Below are 19178 nucleotides of genomic sequence, written 5' to 3' on the forward strand. Positions count from 1 at the left end.
CAATTATTGTACATCATATGTAGTATTTAAATCTTGCGAGAAAAAATTTGAAATTCGACACACTCTTTCAAGTTTACGCACATAATGTTACCTACCTGTGTTTCGGGAAGGGTAAGAAGATTCAAGAGCTTCACATCAGTAAGTTCCAAGCAAGCAACATCTACGAATTTGTCCTTCACCATAGCAAAGGCCATTTCCACGTAGCCAGTTCCAGGCATCACAGCGCCTCCCTGAATAAAAGCATGATCCTTTAGAAGAGGGAAACGATGGAGGTCAATCTCAGTTTCCCAGCAGTGAAGGCCTGAATACGGCTCGGTCATCTTCACTTGTGCTAGAAAGGGATGGGCAAGCTTCTTTGTGGTTTCCTCAGCACCAATTGGAGGAATTATGGTTTGAAGCGGATTGTCCCTGAACCAAAAATTCCTTTCAAGCCATGGGTAGTGAACTGAACGGACAAACCTGGCTGATGGATTCTTCTGTACTAAAGACCAATCTATGGGCAATCCCATTGTATACAGTCTACAAACTGTGTTCTGAAGAAAGCATCGGTGTTGGTCTTTAACAGGTACTCTCTTGCGAGGAAGAGTTGCGATGACAACTGGAGTTTCTTGCTTACTAAGATCCTCTTGACTAGCAATCTGTTTCACATAGTGGGCTAAAATGGGCTGCGTGCTGATCTCAATAATCTGCTTGTAACCATCGTGTATCAGGTGCTTCATCGCGGGATAAAACTGGACTGGACAGCGAATATTGCGCCACCAATAATCGCCGTTAAACTTCTGACCTGGGAGAACGTCACCCTCAACGGTAGAGTAAACAGGAATTTTCGACAATTGGGGGTTTAGCTTGATGCGTTTCATAGTTGCTTGAAAAGGCTTTCTGATGGGTTCCATATGCGTGCTGTGAAATGCACGTTTTGTTCCAAGAACGCGCCAGAAGGTGTCTTTAGCGTGCATTTTTAGGTGTTGACCCAAAGCTTCGATTGACTGGGCTTCCCCAGAAACTGTGACACTTTTTGCATCATTAACTGCAGCAATGTCAAGTGTACTACTTAACTTCAGGTCCATCAGTAATGCTGTGGCGTCTTCCGCAGACATGCCTAGAGCCGCCATACCACCATTATTAGGGGATTTTTCTTGCAGAGTTGAGCGAGCCAGCACCAGCTGAACAGCTTCTTTGACTGTTATGATCCCAGCAACACAGGCAGCTGCAAATTCTCCTAAACTGTGACCAATGACGGCGGATGGATGGATTTTCCAGGACATAAGCAGACTTGCTGTTGCGTACTGGATAGCAAAAGTGGCTGGTTGTGCAATGTAATTCTCTGAAATTCTTGAAATGTCCTCTGGCGCCATCAGCTCGTCCATGAGCGACCACTTCATACCTTGCTCATTGAGTAAATTGCTCACCGTCAAAACAGCTTCTCTGAAGACAGCTTCACATTCAATTAACTGTCTTCCCATCGCATACCACTGAGAGCCCTGACCACCAAACATGAAAACGAGCTTTCCATCATTGGATTTCACTTCTGCGTAGGAAACCAACTTATCCCATCCCATGGAGTCATCAGCGTAGTCTGCTAGAGAATTGGATGCTTCGGCTGTGGAACCAAAAGCAAGGGCCAACCGATGTGGGAATTGACTGCGCCGTTCATTCAAAGAATAGCATAGGTTTTCCACAAAACGCTCATCCATGTCTTCTACATTATTCTTGATCCATTCTGAGTAACGTCTTGCCATCTTCTGTAGAGCTTCTTTTGAGCGTGCTGACAAGGTGAGGACGTTATTTAGGCGATTAACGCTCATTTCATATGAGCATTGCTTTGAGGGAACTTCACGAAGGATAAGATGCACGTTTGATCCTCCAAAACCAAACGAGTTTAATGCTGCAATCCGGGGTTTTCCCTTTTCTGTTACCCATGGTTCAGTTGTTCGTTGCACAACAAATTCGTTTTCTTCCAGCTTAAGCTTGGGATTCAGCGCATTTATATCAACAGTTGGCACATATTTCTTCTCTTTGATCATCAGAGCGACCTTGATTAGCCCAGCAAGACCGGAGGTAGATTCTGTATGATTGAGGTTTGACTTAACAGAACCAATCCTTAACTTACGTTTGGACGTTGCCGTTCGCCTGCTGTAGGTATCAGCTATCGAGTCAATCTCTACCACATCTCCAATTGCGGTACCAGTGCCATGCGCCTCGAAAAAATCCACATCTTGTGGATCCACTCCTGACTGCTCTAGCACCCTTCTGGATAGTTCAGCTTGCATCTTTGAACTCGGAGCGGTCATTGGCACAGCATTTTGCCCATCGCTATTCATTCCACAGGCAACGATCTCGCAGTATTCGTCATCTTTGTCGTTCAAAGCTGCATGTGACATCTTCAAAATAACTGCTGCAAAACCTTCTCCTCGTCCATAGCCATCTCCGGAAGCATCAAAACTTTTACTACGTCCGTCAGGTGCAAGGAGTCCACCTAAACTGGATGCTATCTGAACCATCTCACTAAGGATAATGTTAGGTGCGCAAACGATGGCTATTTCGCACTCGTCATTGTGCAGGTTGTCATAGGCGATTTTGAGTGCAGTTAAGGATGAAGAGCATGCCGTGTCAACGACCAAGCTTGGACCTGTCAGATTTAGACAGAAGGACACCCTGTTGGCGATAATAGACAATGTGCTTCCTGTCGCGGCAAATTGGTCCATAATGCTGTAATTTGATGGATCTGATGCGAGTTTTGAGTGATCAAGGTTCATCACGCCGACAAACACCCCTGTTCTGCACTTTTGAAGATCCTCCAGTCGCATTCCAGCATCTTCAATGGCCTCATATACAACTTGTAGTAGAATTCGTTGCTGAGGATCCATTCCACGGGCTTCCTGATCGGATATACCAAAGAACTTGTTGTCAAAGTATTTTATTTCTTCTAAATAGGAACCTTTGACAACAGAATGGCGTCCTGTAACAAACCGCTTAGGATTGTAGTACTCAAAGAAGACCTTATGTTGCTCGGGTCTGTTCTCGGGGTACGCAGTAATCGAACTCTTTCCTTGCTCAAGTAAATGCCAAAACTCGTCCTTGCTCTTTGCTCTGGGAAATCTGCAGCTGATGCCAACGACTGAAATTCCAGGGCGTTTAGACCTGAGCTGATGTATATCGCCATTTCGTACTTGCAACGATACTTCGTCGGTTTGTTCCTTGGGAGTTGGTTGTATATGTATGTCACTTTGAGAATCAAAACTGTGCACCAACTGGAGGAACAGAGCGATTATTGCCGGGAAAATAACAAGGGCGTGAGTCACCCCCAGAATAAGGACCAGCGGGACAAGACGATGGAAAACTTCAGATAGACTTGGGTAAATAAACCCCAGTGAAACTGATCCAGATGTTGTTATCAATGCTTCAGTTATCACAGACCACCCAACAGAGCAGAGGGCCTCGGCCATCCGACCTCGTATTTTTAACTTTGCTGAAAATACCAATGAATTAGCCACCAGATTGCTGAAATTCAGGGCTTGCACCATTGTCATGAAAAGAGATAGAAAGTAGATGTGGTTTAGATGAATTCCCCACGCTTGCATTATAGCTGCTGCCTCTAACACGAGAAAATCAAATGTTGCTGCCAGGAAGAGACTAATTCCGAGACTTGCGTTTGAGAATAGAGAAAACATAAACACTACTACCGTGGCAGTTATAAAAACTATGATGACTACTTCTCGTTCCAACAGAAAGAGGTCGTCAAGATCAAAAAATTTCTCGGAGACTGGTACTGCTTCCAGGGAAGACTGTTCCAGCAAATATTTTCTAAGTTTCTCTAGTGATCGTCTGTCTTCTCGAAATCGGTTATGTAGTTCTATCTTGAGATGGATTCGAGATGCCAGAATTCTAGGCTGAGACTCCGTATCCTCGAGACGTAAGTCTTGTCGAAAGGGGCCGTTGTGGATTTGATCGAGGAAAAGTTCTAAGCACCGGTAGAATTCTGAGTTTGAGCAGGTCATGTTTTGACGTTGTTTCCACTGCCGAAAGGCGGCCATCCAACAGAATGATTGCCCCTCGTAGAAGGAAGCTTCTTGCAGTTCCACGCAAAGGTTTATTATTTTATTCTGTACAGTGTTCTGTGAATAGTCAATATCCTCCGAGAATACGATGCTTGTATCGGTTTCTTTACCAAAGTACTTTAGTTGTGCCTCATTAAACTGTTTGAAATGATCAAGTTGGTTAAGTGATTCGGTGGTGCCCATTCGCTCATCAGGCTTTGAAGCAGACAACACACACAAACCTAGGATACAGGCAAGAATGAAAAGTGACAAAATTTTTCCACCAAGGGACGTTGTTATCCGTGTAAGGCCTTTCACGACGCGTCGAATTTTCGATTTTGGGCATTGCACGAGTCCTTGTTCTAAGCCTCCAAGGCTTGTTATTGAAGATCTTCTTCTACTTGAGCGCAGACAAGGAATGTTCAATTTCTCCAACCTGCTTTCAAAATACATCAACACTATGACTGTTACCGCAAAGGATGCTAATGAAACTAATACATAGGCTACTAGTGTTGCCACGAAAAATTCTGAAATCACATCAAAGGAAGATTTGATCGCAATCCCAAAAAGAATAGCTCCACATAGCCCCGAAAATGCAGTGAGGAGTCCCGCTCTAGTAAAGCAGGAGCTGACTCGATGTTCAAGTGATGGCACTTTCTTTTGCCGCTCCCATTCCACAAGAAATAGTATTGTGTCTGAGACTGCTTTTCCCACAAGAAAAAAGGGAATAAACAGTGTCGTTGGGAAAAGGGATGTGTTGGTCATTGAGATGATACCCGCAGAACAGGTCATGGGGAATACAATAGATGAAATCATCAGTAACACTGTTGCTAGGCAACTGAGATTATCAAAGGAAAGGAATATGAGAGTAAAGATAAGAACAGCCATTGCCACTGCTGTAACGTAAAGTGGCAATAGCTCCACTGTCAAGACGCTTTCCAATGCATCGTTTCTTGTTTTTCCAGTCTTGAAGACGAGTTCTGCACATTTTAAGTGACGTCCCAACGACGAGAGGAGACTCTCAAAAGATGTTTCAAAGTTCACAACTGATTCGTCGTCTTCTTTAGTGGTTGTCTTTTTAAGGAAGTAAATAAGTCGAAGAGCGTCGGCCCGAGCAGTCGGTGGATCTGTTTTCCGTTGAACTTTAAAATTACTCAACAATCGCTTAAAGGAAGAATTGAAAGTTTGGCCAGAGGAGAGAACGACAGTGGAATTCGCCAACTCACCAACCAGAATAGAAGAAAGGTTCCCCAGATTTTCAAACTTTGTGCCAGCTAATTCGAGAGGACTGCTGATGATACAGTTACGTTCCTCTGGTTTGTCTGGAAGCAATTGCCTGGAGCATATTTCACTATAGCCAGTAATGTTCTCTATGGTCTGGTGGACGAGAACGGCGTCTTTCAAACAATCTTCACTAAGGATATCTTGGCCATGTTTAGGGACCATGATGATCTGTTCTTGGCGCGCTTCAAGAAGAGGAAAGAACTGCGCTGCATGATGCAAGTCTTTCCTGGACTGGCTGTCAGTCGCAGTGAAGCGTTCAACAGAGGGAAGTTCGACGCGAAGGCGAATGAATCCTAGACAGCTTACAGTAACAACCATGAGCGACAGAAGAAGGACAACCCATGGTTTACGAGCTAGAAGGAATCCCAACTTCTCGAACGTTTTTTCGTAGAAAAGGCGGGTGCCATAAGATAGGTATCTTCGTCCTCTGTTGATGTTCCCACACCCAAGGCGACGCTTTTTACGGGTCGGGTGAATATGGTACGATCTAGACGCAAATATGCGATTTTTTTAACTACTGGTTTTGTTTTTATTGAAAACTTATAGTTAAGGTAAAGAACGAGAGACCGAAGTTCGTGTGGTTGCTAAGGTATAGAGATACTGAAAATTGCGAACAAACGACGAGAATGCCATTTTTTTTAAGGAGTATGTTATTTATTGAAAAATTGTGGTTTAGCTAACATGAGCCCGAAATGAAATGAAACGATCGACATAAATTTGCTATAAACTAAATCAGTTGCATCCCTTTTGGGTTACAACAAAAACTAGGAGATGTGTATTTTCATCTTAAGTCCTCGTATCCATTTTAAAATATTTTCACTAATTCAAGATCATTTCCTAGGTACTTGTTCCGAAGAGCTTATGTTCTCAAACTAGTTTACACAGAAAAACGACATGTTTGCGTTTAAAAGTTTAGGAAAGCGATGAAGAATTTGTCAGTCGTAAAATGTTAACTTAGCTGAGTATCGTAATCAGTGTTGGTACTATTAACACTTCTTGACTGGGGTCATTCCTGACTAGGACAGCACAACCTACCGGTTGCTTATGAGAGGGATTTTGACGGAAAAAAGTGAAGACACTGAAAAATTGAGTCTGAATTAATAATAAGGGGAGAGACAGTTTCCTTCCTACAAATTTACTACAGTGGACCGAGGTCCGTATCGCCGCAAGACTGACTGAGAATGGAAATTCTGGAAATTGAGAAAACATGAACACGATGGAAATGACACATACACAAGGATTTCTTACTCGAAACGCTGGGTGGCTGAGGTAACTGCGAAGGGCATTTCATATGTCGACACACAACCAGGCCTGACCATCAATCTGTTCTAGGATAATATTAAAACCGTGTGTTCGCGATATAAGTAATTTATCTTGAAGTGAGTTTTGTGTTCACTTAGAAATCAAGTTTTTTCACTGAAGTCTTGTTTTCTCTACAAGGTTAAAGAACAAGCGACACCTATGAACATCTATTCAGTTTTCTTGTGAGATGTAGCCCTTTTGGCTCATTTTCAGGCCTTTTGCGATCAACTGTACCGTGTGACGGAATGGTGCAATTGAATTTGTTTACCCAACACTCTGACTTAGTCTTAAGCGTCCTTTTGAAGTAGAAGTACGAAAAGACACCATACAGGGCCTATGTCGACTGGCATAAGAGAAGAATAAGATAATAATTTCAGGAAAGTTCAATTAACGTGATAACACATTCTGTATTCTGAGTGCTTTCAACCCTCAATCAAATTAAATGGGTGAAGTTCTTTAAGTTTTTATTGTAAACTATTTATATCGTTATTATTAGTGGTCTGGAACCTAGACTGTGAAAAACTATTTGCAGTGATTTAATAACATTAAGTTTCACGAGTCTCTATTGAGAAGCCATAGCTAACAAAGCGTCAGCCCTCACTGCTGACATCGAAATTTAGAGTTCGCTGTAGTTCTTGAATGAACAAAGTCAGCTCTTGAATTTTGCAACGAAAGTCAGTTTTTGCTATACTCCGGTGCTAGATTCATGCTCTATTCGGCAGGGAGTACATTTTCTCATTTTTTCCCCCTTTTATTGTACTGAAGTGGATGTTGTTATATCGGTTGTGGTCGTGCACTGTATTTGGCTCGCTGTAAAAGACACATTTTGATCATTCATGCTTTTATTTTTCTGTAGTTGCATGACACTGCACATTTGTTATTGCAAGACGATACACTCCACGCGTGCCGAGTTTGTTACTCATTTTGTGAAGTCACGGCAGCACAAGCTGATATCTTAACCTTCAATTGGCTTTAGAAGTCTAGCCGTTTTATGTAATTTGTTGAATTTTTTACGTTGCTGGAGGTTGCAGATTTTGTCTACATTGTATGTGCGTGAATTGATTGAGTTTAATATGTGTTTCCTTTCTAATCCTGGTTAGGGACACTGGAATGTCTTGCTGACCCTTGGTACCACATGCTATTGCGTAAGGACATAATTTATGCATTGTATTCTTCTCGGCATTTTACACACCACTTGAAAACGCCAAACAAGATCCTCGCGACATTCACTAAACTAACATGTCTGAAATGTGACGGATAACACCATTGGGAAAGGACACATGATGAGACTCCAGGCGAAAGGACGAACCTAGTGTTAGACGGGACTCGCGATAAACAAAAAGTAAAAAACACTATGGAGGTGAGGAAAAAAACAAACAAAACAAAGCAAAAAAATACTTGTTTACTATCGGTTAGTGATTCGGCATAGGTGTTTTACAACAACAGAAACAATTACTTCCAATTCAGTATCAAAGGTAACATAACAAAGACTGCTAAAATTTGACACGGATTACATGTAAGAACGATGGAGTTAAAAAAGGATAAAAACTTCAAGACGAAACCCCTCAAAGACGACCATTTTGATCGACAAGACCACTCAATTTGTTTTCTGAAATAGTTTTACTATGTAAACTTAAGACTGTCTCGTCGAATATTTTGCAAGTCAAATTCAACAAACCTACACGGTCTACATGGTAAACGTATAGTTAGAAGTGTGCCTGTGTGCACCAGTCTGTTGTTCATGACATTATTTTGGCTGAGAGTCGGGACTGACTGACCCGTGTACGATTTCCTGGTTTAATATAAATAGTTTAGAACAGGAACGGTAACAGATTTACAACAGCTGTAAAGAGGATAGCGGTTAATGTGCGGCACGTGACCAGGGCATCAGTAAGTAAACGTGATATGCACGTAAATTTTGGCACAATTCGTACGTGTAACGGGCTCTTGGGCCCTTCTTTGTTACAACACGTGGACGCAATTTGGTTCGGACACTTGGCTAAGGTTTCTGGCGTCTCAGTCAGAGATTGTGTGCTTTCTTTGAAAACTCATTGGGAAGAATTCAGCAGGAGGAATGAAAAATTCAAAGTTGAAATTATTAAAAAAACGTAAAGAGCTTTGATTAAAAGATAAAGAACTCTTCTCTGAGTTATTGTATTTTCCAACTTTTCATAGATAGCTAGTTAGTCGGCCAAGCGAGGTTTCCTTTCAGACCTTGCATGCATGAATGCGTATGCATACTACGGAAATATATACCGAACCTTTCAACCGTTACTTTGTCCGATGTTGCTGAAGCGTGACAGTCTATAGCACACTCTCAATATTCCGCTAGGTCAAGCGCGAAAACAATGCCAAATAATCCCAGCATGTGGTTTTGTCACCCATAAGGGTTTTGTTTTTAGCAAGAAAACTATGAAAAACAAAGTGAAAACAAAAGCTATAAACACAAGACACATGCAAACGAAAGGTTTTGAAAGATGATGTAATCAGATGCCGTATTTTGTGACTCTATGTTGAAGGAGCGCTCAGTCACGGTTTGCGCATATTGAAAAGTTTAACCTGAATTTTCAAATTCGCCGTTTGCAATCCGTGTTAATCTTCTCCGTCCTTAGCCATCCTTGTTCCTTGATGGTTTATTATTATCTCTTTGGTGTTTTTCTATCTTATTAAACTGTTATTTTCAGGTTTCCTACCATTTAAAGGTAATTTTGTATGTGGCCAAAATGAACTCAAAATACCGTGAATGAGCTCCTTTAACCCATTGACCGCTAAACCCGACAAAATCGGGGCTGAGAGACTTGCTAAGCCTTCACTTTCTATGATAAGAGATCGAGTAAAGTTAGTTTCCCAACGCTGTAGTAGATATAAATACGGAAGCAGAGTCAATGTTTCAGCGATCAAAAACTTTCGACGCTGTCACAGCGTCTCAAGAGAAAATGGCGGGAATCCATTTGTCCCGTGAACTTGGGTGAACAAAGTCGCGTGCTAAAACATCCCCGTACGATAAGAGATGTTTTTCATGAACGTATACAGCTGATAAAGCGAGTAAGAAATATCACAAAGTATGCCTTGATGAGCACGATTTGATGTTCTGGGCGAGAGATACACACGTAAAACCTACGAACTTGTATTCTGAAAATCGAAGAAAACCTTGTCCTTTTCCAGTCACTATCGACTATTAACACTTTTAGTGCAAAATTTTCAGTTTTCTTGATATTCTGGTGAAAACGTTTCTAAAGCACACAAACGCCGCTAAATGACCATCGTGACCACCAAAGAACGTAAAAGACAAAGAAATGGAAAAACGCCGATAAGACAAAAAATTCGAAAAATCTCAAAATTTTGCTTTCTGCCCTAGCCGAAATATTAGAGTGCTGCCTCAAAATGGAAGAGAATGTACAAAAATTAAGGACGGAAATGACGGAAGTGGGAAAGTTCTATTTCTGCAATCTACGCTTTTACTTAATTTTCACTCTGTTACTCTGTTTAGTTTGCAAACACTCGATGTCTCACTCAACTTGTCAATTTACCGTCAACGATTTCTCGTTCAGTTTTCAATGGCGATTTCCATGATGAGTTAACAAGGGACAGGATTATCGAGGTTTCGACAGTAGATAGCACCGTTGAGGTCTAAAATGCGTCCCATGGCGCAGCGAGGGCGGATGTTGATATTTTTATTCATGATAATGATGATGATAGCAAAGCACCGATACTTGAACAACTTCATGGAAGTTGTACTGGACATTGCATCGAAAACAAATCACTACTTCAATATTTTAATATAACATAGACCTTGGCAAGGAGAATTGTTAGAGGAAAAAAAAACATTAACCGGCGTCTTACCTGGCTTTAATCGTGATTCAAACTTGGCAGCGGCCTGTAACTTAGCTGTGATAAGACTCGAGTTATTGCAATATTCCTTATAGGACTACGTAACTGGTAAATTGTGTCTCGCCAATGATTTTGCAAGTCGAACGCAACAGAAGCGCAGGTTAGTACTGGGAAGACGTACAGCAGTCTATTCGCCTGTAGGCACTGATTCAAGGCAATCTGTTTGTGCTCATGCCATAATTTGACCATGAGTTTAAAAAGGAAGTTTAAAAAAGAAGAAAAAGAACTCGGTCAACTTTTCACAAAACTGGTACACTCGCAATTAGCTGGCCTTGAAACCTAAAATTAAAAAGCACTTCTTGAAAACTTCTTAAGGATATTCATTGGAATCTCTTTTCCAAAGAAAATCAAATGATAAGGAATAAACATTGAACGCAATGTTTTCGTTTCTGCGATTAGACGTCAAAGACTCGAGTAAGTGACTCAAGGCAGTAAAAATCTTCTTCACATCGTGACATGAATCAGTACCCTCCGAATCTACCTGCTTACTTAAATTACACTTAAAGCTATCTGCAACAGGCTTTTAGATCGCTTATGTTCATCAAACTTTATTATCTTTGTAACAACGTCTAATTTTCGAACTGAGCCTGAAAGTTCTTAGTGTTTTTCCATTTGACCCTGAAATGTTCTTGGCAGTCAATTCAGCCGTGATAAAACGTGATAAAATGTTCTTAAGTTCCTTTTTACGCACACCGGGCAACGAATCAACTCCGCTCGTGCACGTGCCTAGCTAGGATCAGGAAGTTATCAAAACAGATACAACGGAGGATGTGTATACTAATCGCTTATCTTCGAGCAATCTCTCTAAAAATAAAAGCATTTGGCTACTGGACTGCATAACTCACATTTTACCAAAGTTCATATTGTTCAGTTCTTTGAAAAAGTTATCAAAACGAACTTCCTTTTGTGACTCTCTGAAGCACAATTGTCCTCGAATGAAACTCATTTCATTTCACGGGATTTGCTGAAGAAAGCCAAGAGCGTTTGTTTACTTAGTTATTAAAATATCTAGCTGACTTGAATGACAGCCCTGTATTTCTCTGTAAAGAACCTTAACCTTAAAAGCAACACAGTAAACTGCATGTGAGCAAAATGTTTGAAAAGATGATTTAATTTGATACTGTTTCAAATTCACGAAAGTGGGAAAGTTCCATTTTTTACAATGTATTTTTTCACGTAATTTTCACTCAGTTATTATGTTTAGTTATTTTTTACCACCGAATGATTTCTCGTCCAGTCTTCAATGACGATTTTCATCACGAGCTAAGAAGGGACAGGGAAGAAGGGAAGGGACGTTGAGGCCTTGTGCGTCCCATGGCGCAACGAGGACTGATGTTGATCATTACTTTTGTCATGATGATGATGATAGCAAAGCACCGTTGCTTGAACAACTCCACAATAGTTGTACTAGAATTTGCATCGAAAACAAATCAGTACTTCAATATTTCAATATGAAGATAGACTTTGGTATGGAGAATTGTTAGAGAAAAAAAAAAAACATTAACCGGCTTTTTGCCTGGCTTGAATCGTGATTCAAACTTGGCAGTCACCTGTAATTCAACCGTGATAAAACGTGATAAAATGTTCTTAAGTTCCTTGTTGCATACACGTGGCAACGAATCAACTCCGCACGTGTACGTGCCTAGCTAGGATCAGGATGTTATCAAAACAGATACAGCGGAAGATGTGTGAAGTAATCGCTTATGTTTGAACAGTCTCTCTAAAACTAAAAGCATTCGGCTACCGCATAGACTCGCGTTTTACCAAAGTGCATAGTATTCTTTATAAGAGTTATCAAAACAAACTTCCTCTAGTGACTCTCAGAAGCGCACGGACTTTGGTGAACAAAGCCAAGAACGTTCATTAATAACTAGTTTCTTGCATGACAACCCTACACTTCTCTGTAAAAACAAGAAATCATCTCTAAAAGCAATGCAGTAAACTTGCACGAGAGGAAAACGTTTGAAAATCTGCTTTAATTTGATGCCACGTTTCGTGACAGGAAGTTCAAAATGACGAAAGTGGGAAAGTTCTATTTCTGCAATGTACTTTTTCACGCAATTTTCGCTCAGTTATTCTATTTAGTTCTCTTACAGCCAAAGATTACTCGTCCAGTTTTCAATGACGATTTCCATCACGAGCTAATCCTTGAAGCTTCGAAACTCGCGACTGCAGATATCTCTGCTGAGGTGCAACGAGGACGGATGTTAATCTTATTTTTCATGAGTGTGATTATGATGGTAAAGAACCGGTACTTGAACTACCCTACAGCAGCTGTACTGGACTTTGTATCGAACGACAAATCACTACTTCAATATTTTAATATATTTACTGGGCCTTTGCAAGGAGAATTGCAAGAGAAAAATCGCATTAACCAGCCTCTTGCCCGACTTGAATCGTGACTCAAACTTGGCAGTCACCTGTAATTCAGCCGTGGTAAGACTCGAGTTATTCCAATATTCCTTGTAGGATTACTATCGTTTAGTGATTACTATCGGTTAGTGATTTGGCACAAGTGGTTTACAACAATAGAAACAAATACTTCCAATTCAGTGTCAAAGGTAACATAGCAAAGACTGCTAAAATTTGAGACGGATTACATGTAGGAACGACGGAGTCAAAAAAGGATAAAACATCAAGACGAAACTCCTTAAGGCGACCATTTTGATCGACAAGACCACTTAATTTGTTTTCTGAAATAGTTTTACTATGTAAACTTATGACTGTCACGCCCAATATTTTGCAAGTCAAATTCAACAAACGTAGACGGTCTACATGATAAACGTAGAGTTAGAGGTGAGCCTGTGTGCACCAGTCTGTTGTTCATGACATTATTTTGGCTGAGAGCCGGTACTGACTGACCTGTGTTCGATTTCCTGGTTCAAAACCAGAACGTTAATAGATTTACAACAGCCGTAAAGAGGATAGCGGTTAATGCGTGACACGTGACCAAGGCATTAGTAAATAAACGTGATACGAATGTGAATTTTGGAACAATTCGTACGTGAAACGGGCTCTTGGGCCCTTCTTTGTTACAATACGTGGACACAATTTGATTCGGACCCTTCGCTAAGGTTTCTGGCGTCTCAGTCAGAGATTGTGTGCTTTCTTTGAAAACTAATTGGGAAGAATTCAGCAGGAGGAATGAAAAATTCAAAGTTGAAATTATTAAAAAGATAGAGCTTTGATTAAAAGATAAAGAACTCTTCTCTGAGTTATTGTACTTTCCAACTTTTCATAGGTTGCGATTTTTTTTCGCTAGTTGGCCAAGCGAGTTTTCCTTTCAGACCTTGCATGCATAAACGCGTATGCATACCACGCAAATAAAATACTGAACCTTTCAACCTTAACTCTGTCCGGTGTTGCTGAAGCGTGGCAGTCTGTAACACACTGTCGCAATATTCCGCTAGGTCAAGCGCGAAAACAATGCCAAACAATCCCAGCATGTGGTTTTGTCACCCATAAGGGTTTTGTTTTTAGCAAGAAAACTATGAAAAACAAAGTGAAAACAAAAGCTATAAACACAAGACACATGCAAACGAAAGGTTTTGAAAGATGATGTAATCAGATGCCGTATTTTGTGACTCTATGTTGAAGGAGCGCTCAGTCACGGTTTGCGCATATTGGAAAGTTTAGCTTTAATTTTTCAAATTCGCCGTTTGCAATCCGTGTCAATCTTCTCCATCCTCAGCCATCCTTGTCCCTTGATGGTTTATCATATCTCTTTGGTGTTTTTCTATCTTATTAAACTGTTATTTTCAGGTTTCCTACCATTTAAAGGTAATTTTGTATGTGGCCAAAATGAACTCAAAATACCGTGACTGAGCTCCTTCAACCCATTGACCGCTAAACGCGACATAATCGGGGCTGAGAGACTTGCTAAGCCTTCACTTTCTATGATAAGAGATCGAGTAAAGTTAGTTTCCCAACGCTGTAGTAGATATAAATACGGAAGCAGAGTCAATGTTTCAGCGATCAAAAACTTTTGACGCTGTCACAGCGTCTCAAGAGAAAATGGCGGTAATCTATTTGTCACGTGAGCTTGGGTGAACAAAGTCGGGTGCTAAAACATCCCCGTACGATAAGAGATGTTTTTCATGAACGTGTACAGCTGATAAAGCGAGTAAGAAATATCACAAAGTATGCCTTAATGAGCACGATTTGATGTTCTGGGCGAGAGATACACACGTAAAACCTACGAACTTGTATTCTGAAAATCGAAGAAAACCTTGTCCTTTTCACTATCGACTATAAACACTTTTAGTGCAAAATTTTCAGTTTTCTTGATATTCTGGTGAAAACGTTTCTAAAGCACACAAACGCCGCTAAATGACCATCGTGACCACCAAAGAACGTAAAAGACAAAGAAATGGAAAAACGCCGATAAGAAAAAGAATTCGAAAAATCTCAAAATTTTGCTTTCTGCCCTAGCCGAAACATTAGAGTGCTGCCTCAAAATGGAAGAGAATGTACAAAAATTAAGGGTTAAAATTCACGGAAGTCCGAAAGTTCAATTTACTTTTCATGCTTGCAACCTGCTCTTCTTATACGAGTTTCACTCAGTTGCACTGTTCAACTTTTAGAAACACATTGCGACTTTTGATCTTATACCAGCGATGTCCCACTTTTAATGACAATTCCAAACCCGAAGAGACAGGATTATCGAAGCTTCGATATTTGTATAAATTATACAGTCGTTTCTTAAACAACTCTAACGGTTTTATTATCTTCCCCAGGCCAGGAGTTGAAGGGTCATTTAAAGGAAACATTTGTTTTTTAAACAAATTCGTAATCCTTATTGGCCGAGAAGAGCAGTCGGACTGACCTTGGCATTCCATGAACACGAAAAAAAAAAAAAAAAAAAACTATTACAACGTACAGTAACATTAAACTATGACAAGGGACCGAATGATTACGAGGAAGAGAAAAGGCACTAACCGGCCACTTGCTTTGCTTGAATCTTGATTCAACTTGGCAGCCGCCTCAAACTCGGCCATGATAAGACTCGAGTTATCCCAGCGAGTACTACCACTGAACTTTGTCGACTGGAAGATATCAATTCGAGAAGTACTCTGTAGGCAAAACTCCACTCTAATGAGCAGAAACATCGTGCAGAGATATTTATACCCCAGTTATAGCTGCAAAGTTTGTCACAAACGTTGTCAGTGCATGAGGAACAAAACCAATTTCCTCTTCAGCACTCCAAGAACATACATCTGCTTTACCCCAATACGCAACAAGTATAGCTTTGAAGTTTCCGCATTCGCAAAAAATTGTCAATATTTACAATATTCCTATTAGGATTATGTAACAGTCGACTTTTCACAAAACGTGTACTCACTTTGCTGGCCTCGAAACATAAAATTAAAAAGCACTCCTTGAAAGCTTGTTACTGAAACCTTTTTTCCAAAGAACTTCGAACAATAAGAATAAGCATTGAACACAATGTTTTCGTTTCTGCGATAAGACGTCAAAGACTCGGCCTTATAGTGACTCAAGGAAGTTTACAAATCTTCTTTCTTTTACTTCACTTCATAAGATGAATCAGTTACCCGGCTCGAATCTATGTGCCAACTTAAATTACACTTTAATTAAGCTATCTGCCAAAGGCCTTTAGATCGCCTTCGTTCGTCTCACTCTTTTTATTTTGTAACAACATCTAATTTTTCAACTGAGCCTGAAAGTTCCTAGTTTTCCTCCATTTGACCCTGAAATGTTTTTAGGTTCCATATCACCTGCACCTGTCTAATGAATCAATCCGCACGTGCACGTGCCTAGCTAGGATCAGGAAGTTCATCAAAACAGCTACAACGGAAAATGTTTAAGCGTGGAAGCTGTTCAAGCCGCGCGTGCGCGTGTCTAGCCATTTCACTCTGAAATGTTCTTTAGATGTTTTAAGTTCCTTGTCATGTACACGTGACAATTAATGGAGTGTGCCTAACTAGGATCAGGATGTTATCAAAGCAGATACAACAGAGGATGTGTAAACTAATCGCTTATGTTCGCATATCTCCCTAAAATTAAAAGCGTTCGGCTACTGGACCGCATAGACTCACATTTTACCAAAGTTCAAAGTGTTCGAATTCTTTGAAAAGGTTATCAAAACTAACTTCCTTAGTGACTCTCAGAAGCACAACTGCCTTCGAACTCCGTCATTTTATGGCCTTTGGTGAACAAATTCAAGAACGTTTATCATAAATACCTAGCTACTCGTATGGCGACTCGGTATTTCTCTGTTAAGATGGCCAATAATCTCTAATAGCAAAGCAATTAACTTGCACGTGAGCAAAACGATTGAAAAGCTGCGTTAATTTGATACCGTATTTCGTGACTGGGAGTTCAAAATGACGGAAGTGGGAAAGTTCTATTTCTGCTATCTACTCTTTGACTTAATTTTCACTCTGTTACTCTGTTTAGTTTGCATACACTCGATGTCTCACTCAACTTTTCACTTTACCGCCAACGATTTCTCGTCCAGTTTTCAATGGCGATTTCCATCACAAGTTAACAAGGGTCAGGATTATCGAGGTTTCGACAGTATATATAGCACCGTTGAGGTCTAAAATGCGTCCCATGGCGCAACGAGGACGGATGTTGATATTTTTATTCATGATAATGATGATGATAGCAAAGCACCGATACTTGAACAACTTCACGGAAGTTGTACTGGACATTGCATCGAAAAGAAATCACTACTTCAATATTTTAATATAATATAGACCTTGGCAAGGAGAATTGTTAGAAGGAAAAAGAACATTAACCGGCGTCTTGCCTGGCTTGAATCGTGATTCAAACTTGGCAGCCGCCTGTAACTCAGTCATAATAAGACTCGAGTTACTCCAATATTCCTTGTAGGATTACCTAACTGGTAAATTGTGCCTCGTCAATGAATTTGCTGGTCGAACGCGACAGAAGCGCAGGTTAGCACTGGGAAGACGTACAGCAGTCTATTCGCCTGTAGGCACTGATTCAAGGCAAACTGTTTGTGCTCAGGCCATAATTTGACCATAAGTTTAAGAAGGAAGTTTAAAAAAGATGAAAAACAACTCGGTCGACTTTTCACAAAACCGGTACACTCGCAGTTAGCTGGCCTTGAAACCTAAAATTAAAAAGCACTTCTTGAAAACTTCTTAAGGATATTTATGGGAATCTCTTTTTCAAAGAAATTCAAATAATAAGAAATAAACATTGAACACAATGTTTTCGTTTCTGTGATTAGACGTCAAAGACTCGAGTAAGTGACTCAAGGCAGTAAAAATCTTCTTCACTTCATGACATGAATTTACCCTCCGAATCTACCTGCTTACTTAAATTAAACTTAAAGCTATCTGCAACAGGCTTTTAGATCGCTTTCGTTCATCAAACTCTATTATCTTTGTAACAACGTCTAATTTTCGAACTGAGCCTGAAAGTTCTTAGTGTTTTTCCATTTGACCCTGGTATGTTCTTAAGATGTTTTGAAATTTCTTGTTACGCACACGTGGCTATGAATCAACTCCGCTCGTGCACGTGCCTAACTAGGATCAGGAAGTTACCAAAACAAATACAACGGAAGATGTGTATACTAATCGCTTATCTTCGAGCAATCTCTCTAAAAATAAAAGCATTTGGCTACTGGACTGCATAACTCACATTTTACCAAAGTTCGTATTGTTCGGTTCTTTGAAAAAGTTATCAAAACGAACTTCCTTTGGTGACTCTCTGAAGCACAATTGTCCTCGAATGAAACTCATTTCATTTCACGGGATTTACTGAAGAAAGCCAAGAGCGTTTGTTTACTTAGTTATTAAAACAACTAGCTGACTTGCATGACAACCCTGTATTTCTCTGTAAAGAACAAACCAACCGTAAAAGCAACACAGTAAACTGCATGTGAGCAAAATGTTTGAAAAGATGCTTTAATTTGATATTGTATTTCAAATTCCCGAAAGAGGGAAAGTTCCATTTCTGCAATGTATTGTTTTCACGCAATTTTCACTCAGTTATTATGTTTAGTTATTTTTACCGCCAAATGATTTCTCGTCCAGTCTTCAATGACGATTTTCATCACGTGCTTAGAAGGGACAGGGAAGAGGGAAGGGACGTTGAGGCCTTGTGCGTCCCATGACGCAATGAGGACAGATGTTGATCGTTATTTTTTTCATGATCATGATGATAGCAAAGCACCTTCGCTTGAACAACTCTACGATAGTTGTACTAGAATTTGCACCGAAAACAAATCAGTATTTCAATATTTCAATATAGAGGTAGACTTTGGCAAGGAGAATTGTTAGAGAAAAAACAACAACAACAACAAAAACATTAACCGGCTTCTTGCCTGGCTTGAATCGTGATTCAAACTTGGCAGCCACCTTTAATTCAGCGATGATAATACTTGAGTTTTTCCAATATTCATTGTAGGATTACGTAACTGGCAAATTGTGTCTCGCCAACGATTTGCAAGTCGAACGCAACAGAAGGGCAGGTTAGCACTTGGACGATGCACAACAGTGTTTACCACATTCACCTGTGCGCACAGAATTAATGTAAAATGCTTGCGATCTTGATACCATAATTTGACCATTAGTTAAAAAAGGAAGAAAAAGAAGCTGATCGACTTTTCACAAAACGTACTCTCGCTTAGCTGGTCCCGGAACTTGTTCACAACATTATTCCCCCCCCCCC

The 19178-nt window shown here is 40.3% G+C and overlaps 1 protein-coding gene across 1 annotated transcript in view; it reads right to left on the reverse strand.

Annotated features, from left to right (window-relative positions):
* The window catches only part of LOC145480753 (mycolipanoate synthase-like), a 29853-nt gene extending 10679 nt beyond the window's left edge, over positions 1 to 19174 (reverse strand). The window contains exons 1-3 of the mRNA XM_081459074.1: positions 18225 to 19174; positions 15453 to 17842; positions 96 to 5808 (exon numbers count right to left, since the gene is read on the reverse strand). Of these exons, the coding sequence (XP_081315200.1) occupies positions 96 to 5808; positions 15453 to 15622 (5883 nt within the window). The 5' untranslated portion in view covers positions 15623 to 17842; positions 18225 to 19174. The remainder of the gene's footprint in view (positions 1 to 95; positions 5809 to 15452; positions 17843 to 18224) is intronic.
* Positions 19175 to 19178: the final 4 nt, after the last annotated feature.

Source organism: Orbicella franksi, chromosome 3 (assembly GCF_964199315.1).
Source record: "Orbicella franksi chromosome 3, jaOrbFran1.1, whole genome shotgun sequence".
In the NCBI taxonomy this organism is placed as follows: domain Eukaryota; kingdom Metazoa; phylum Cnidaria; class Anthozoa; order Scleractinia; family Merulinidae; genus Orbicella; species Orbicella franksi.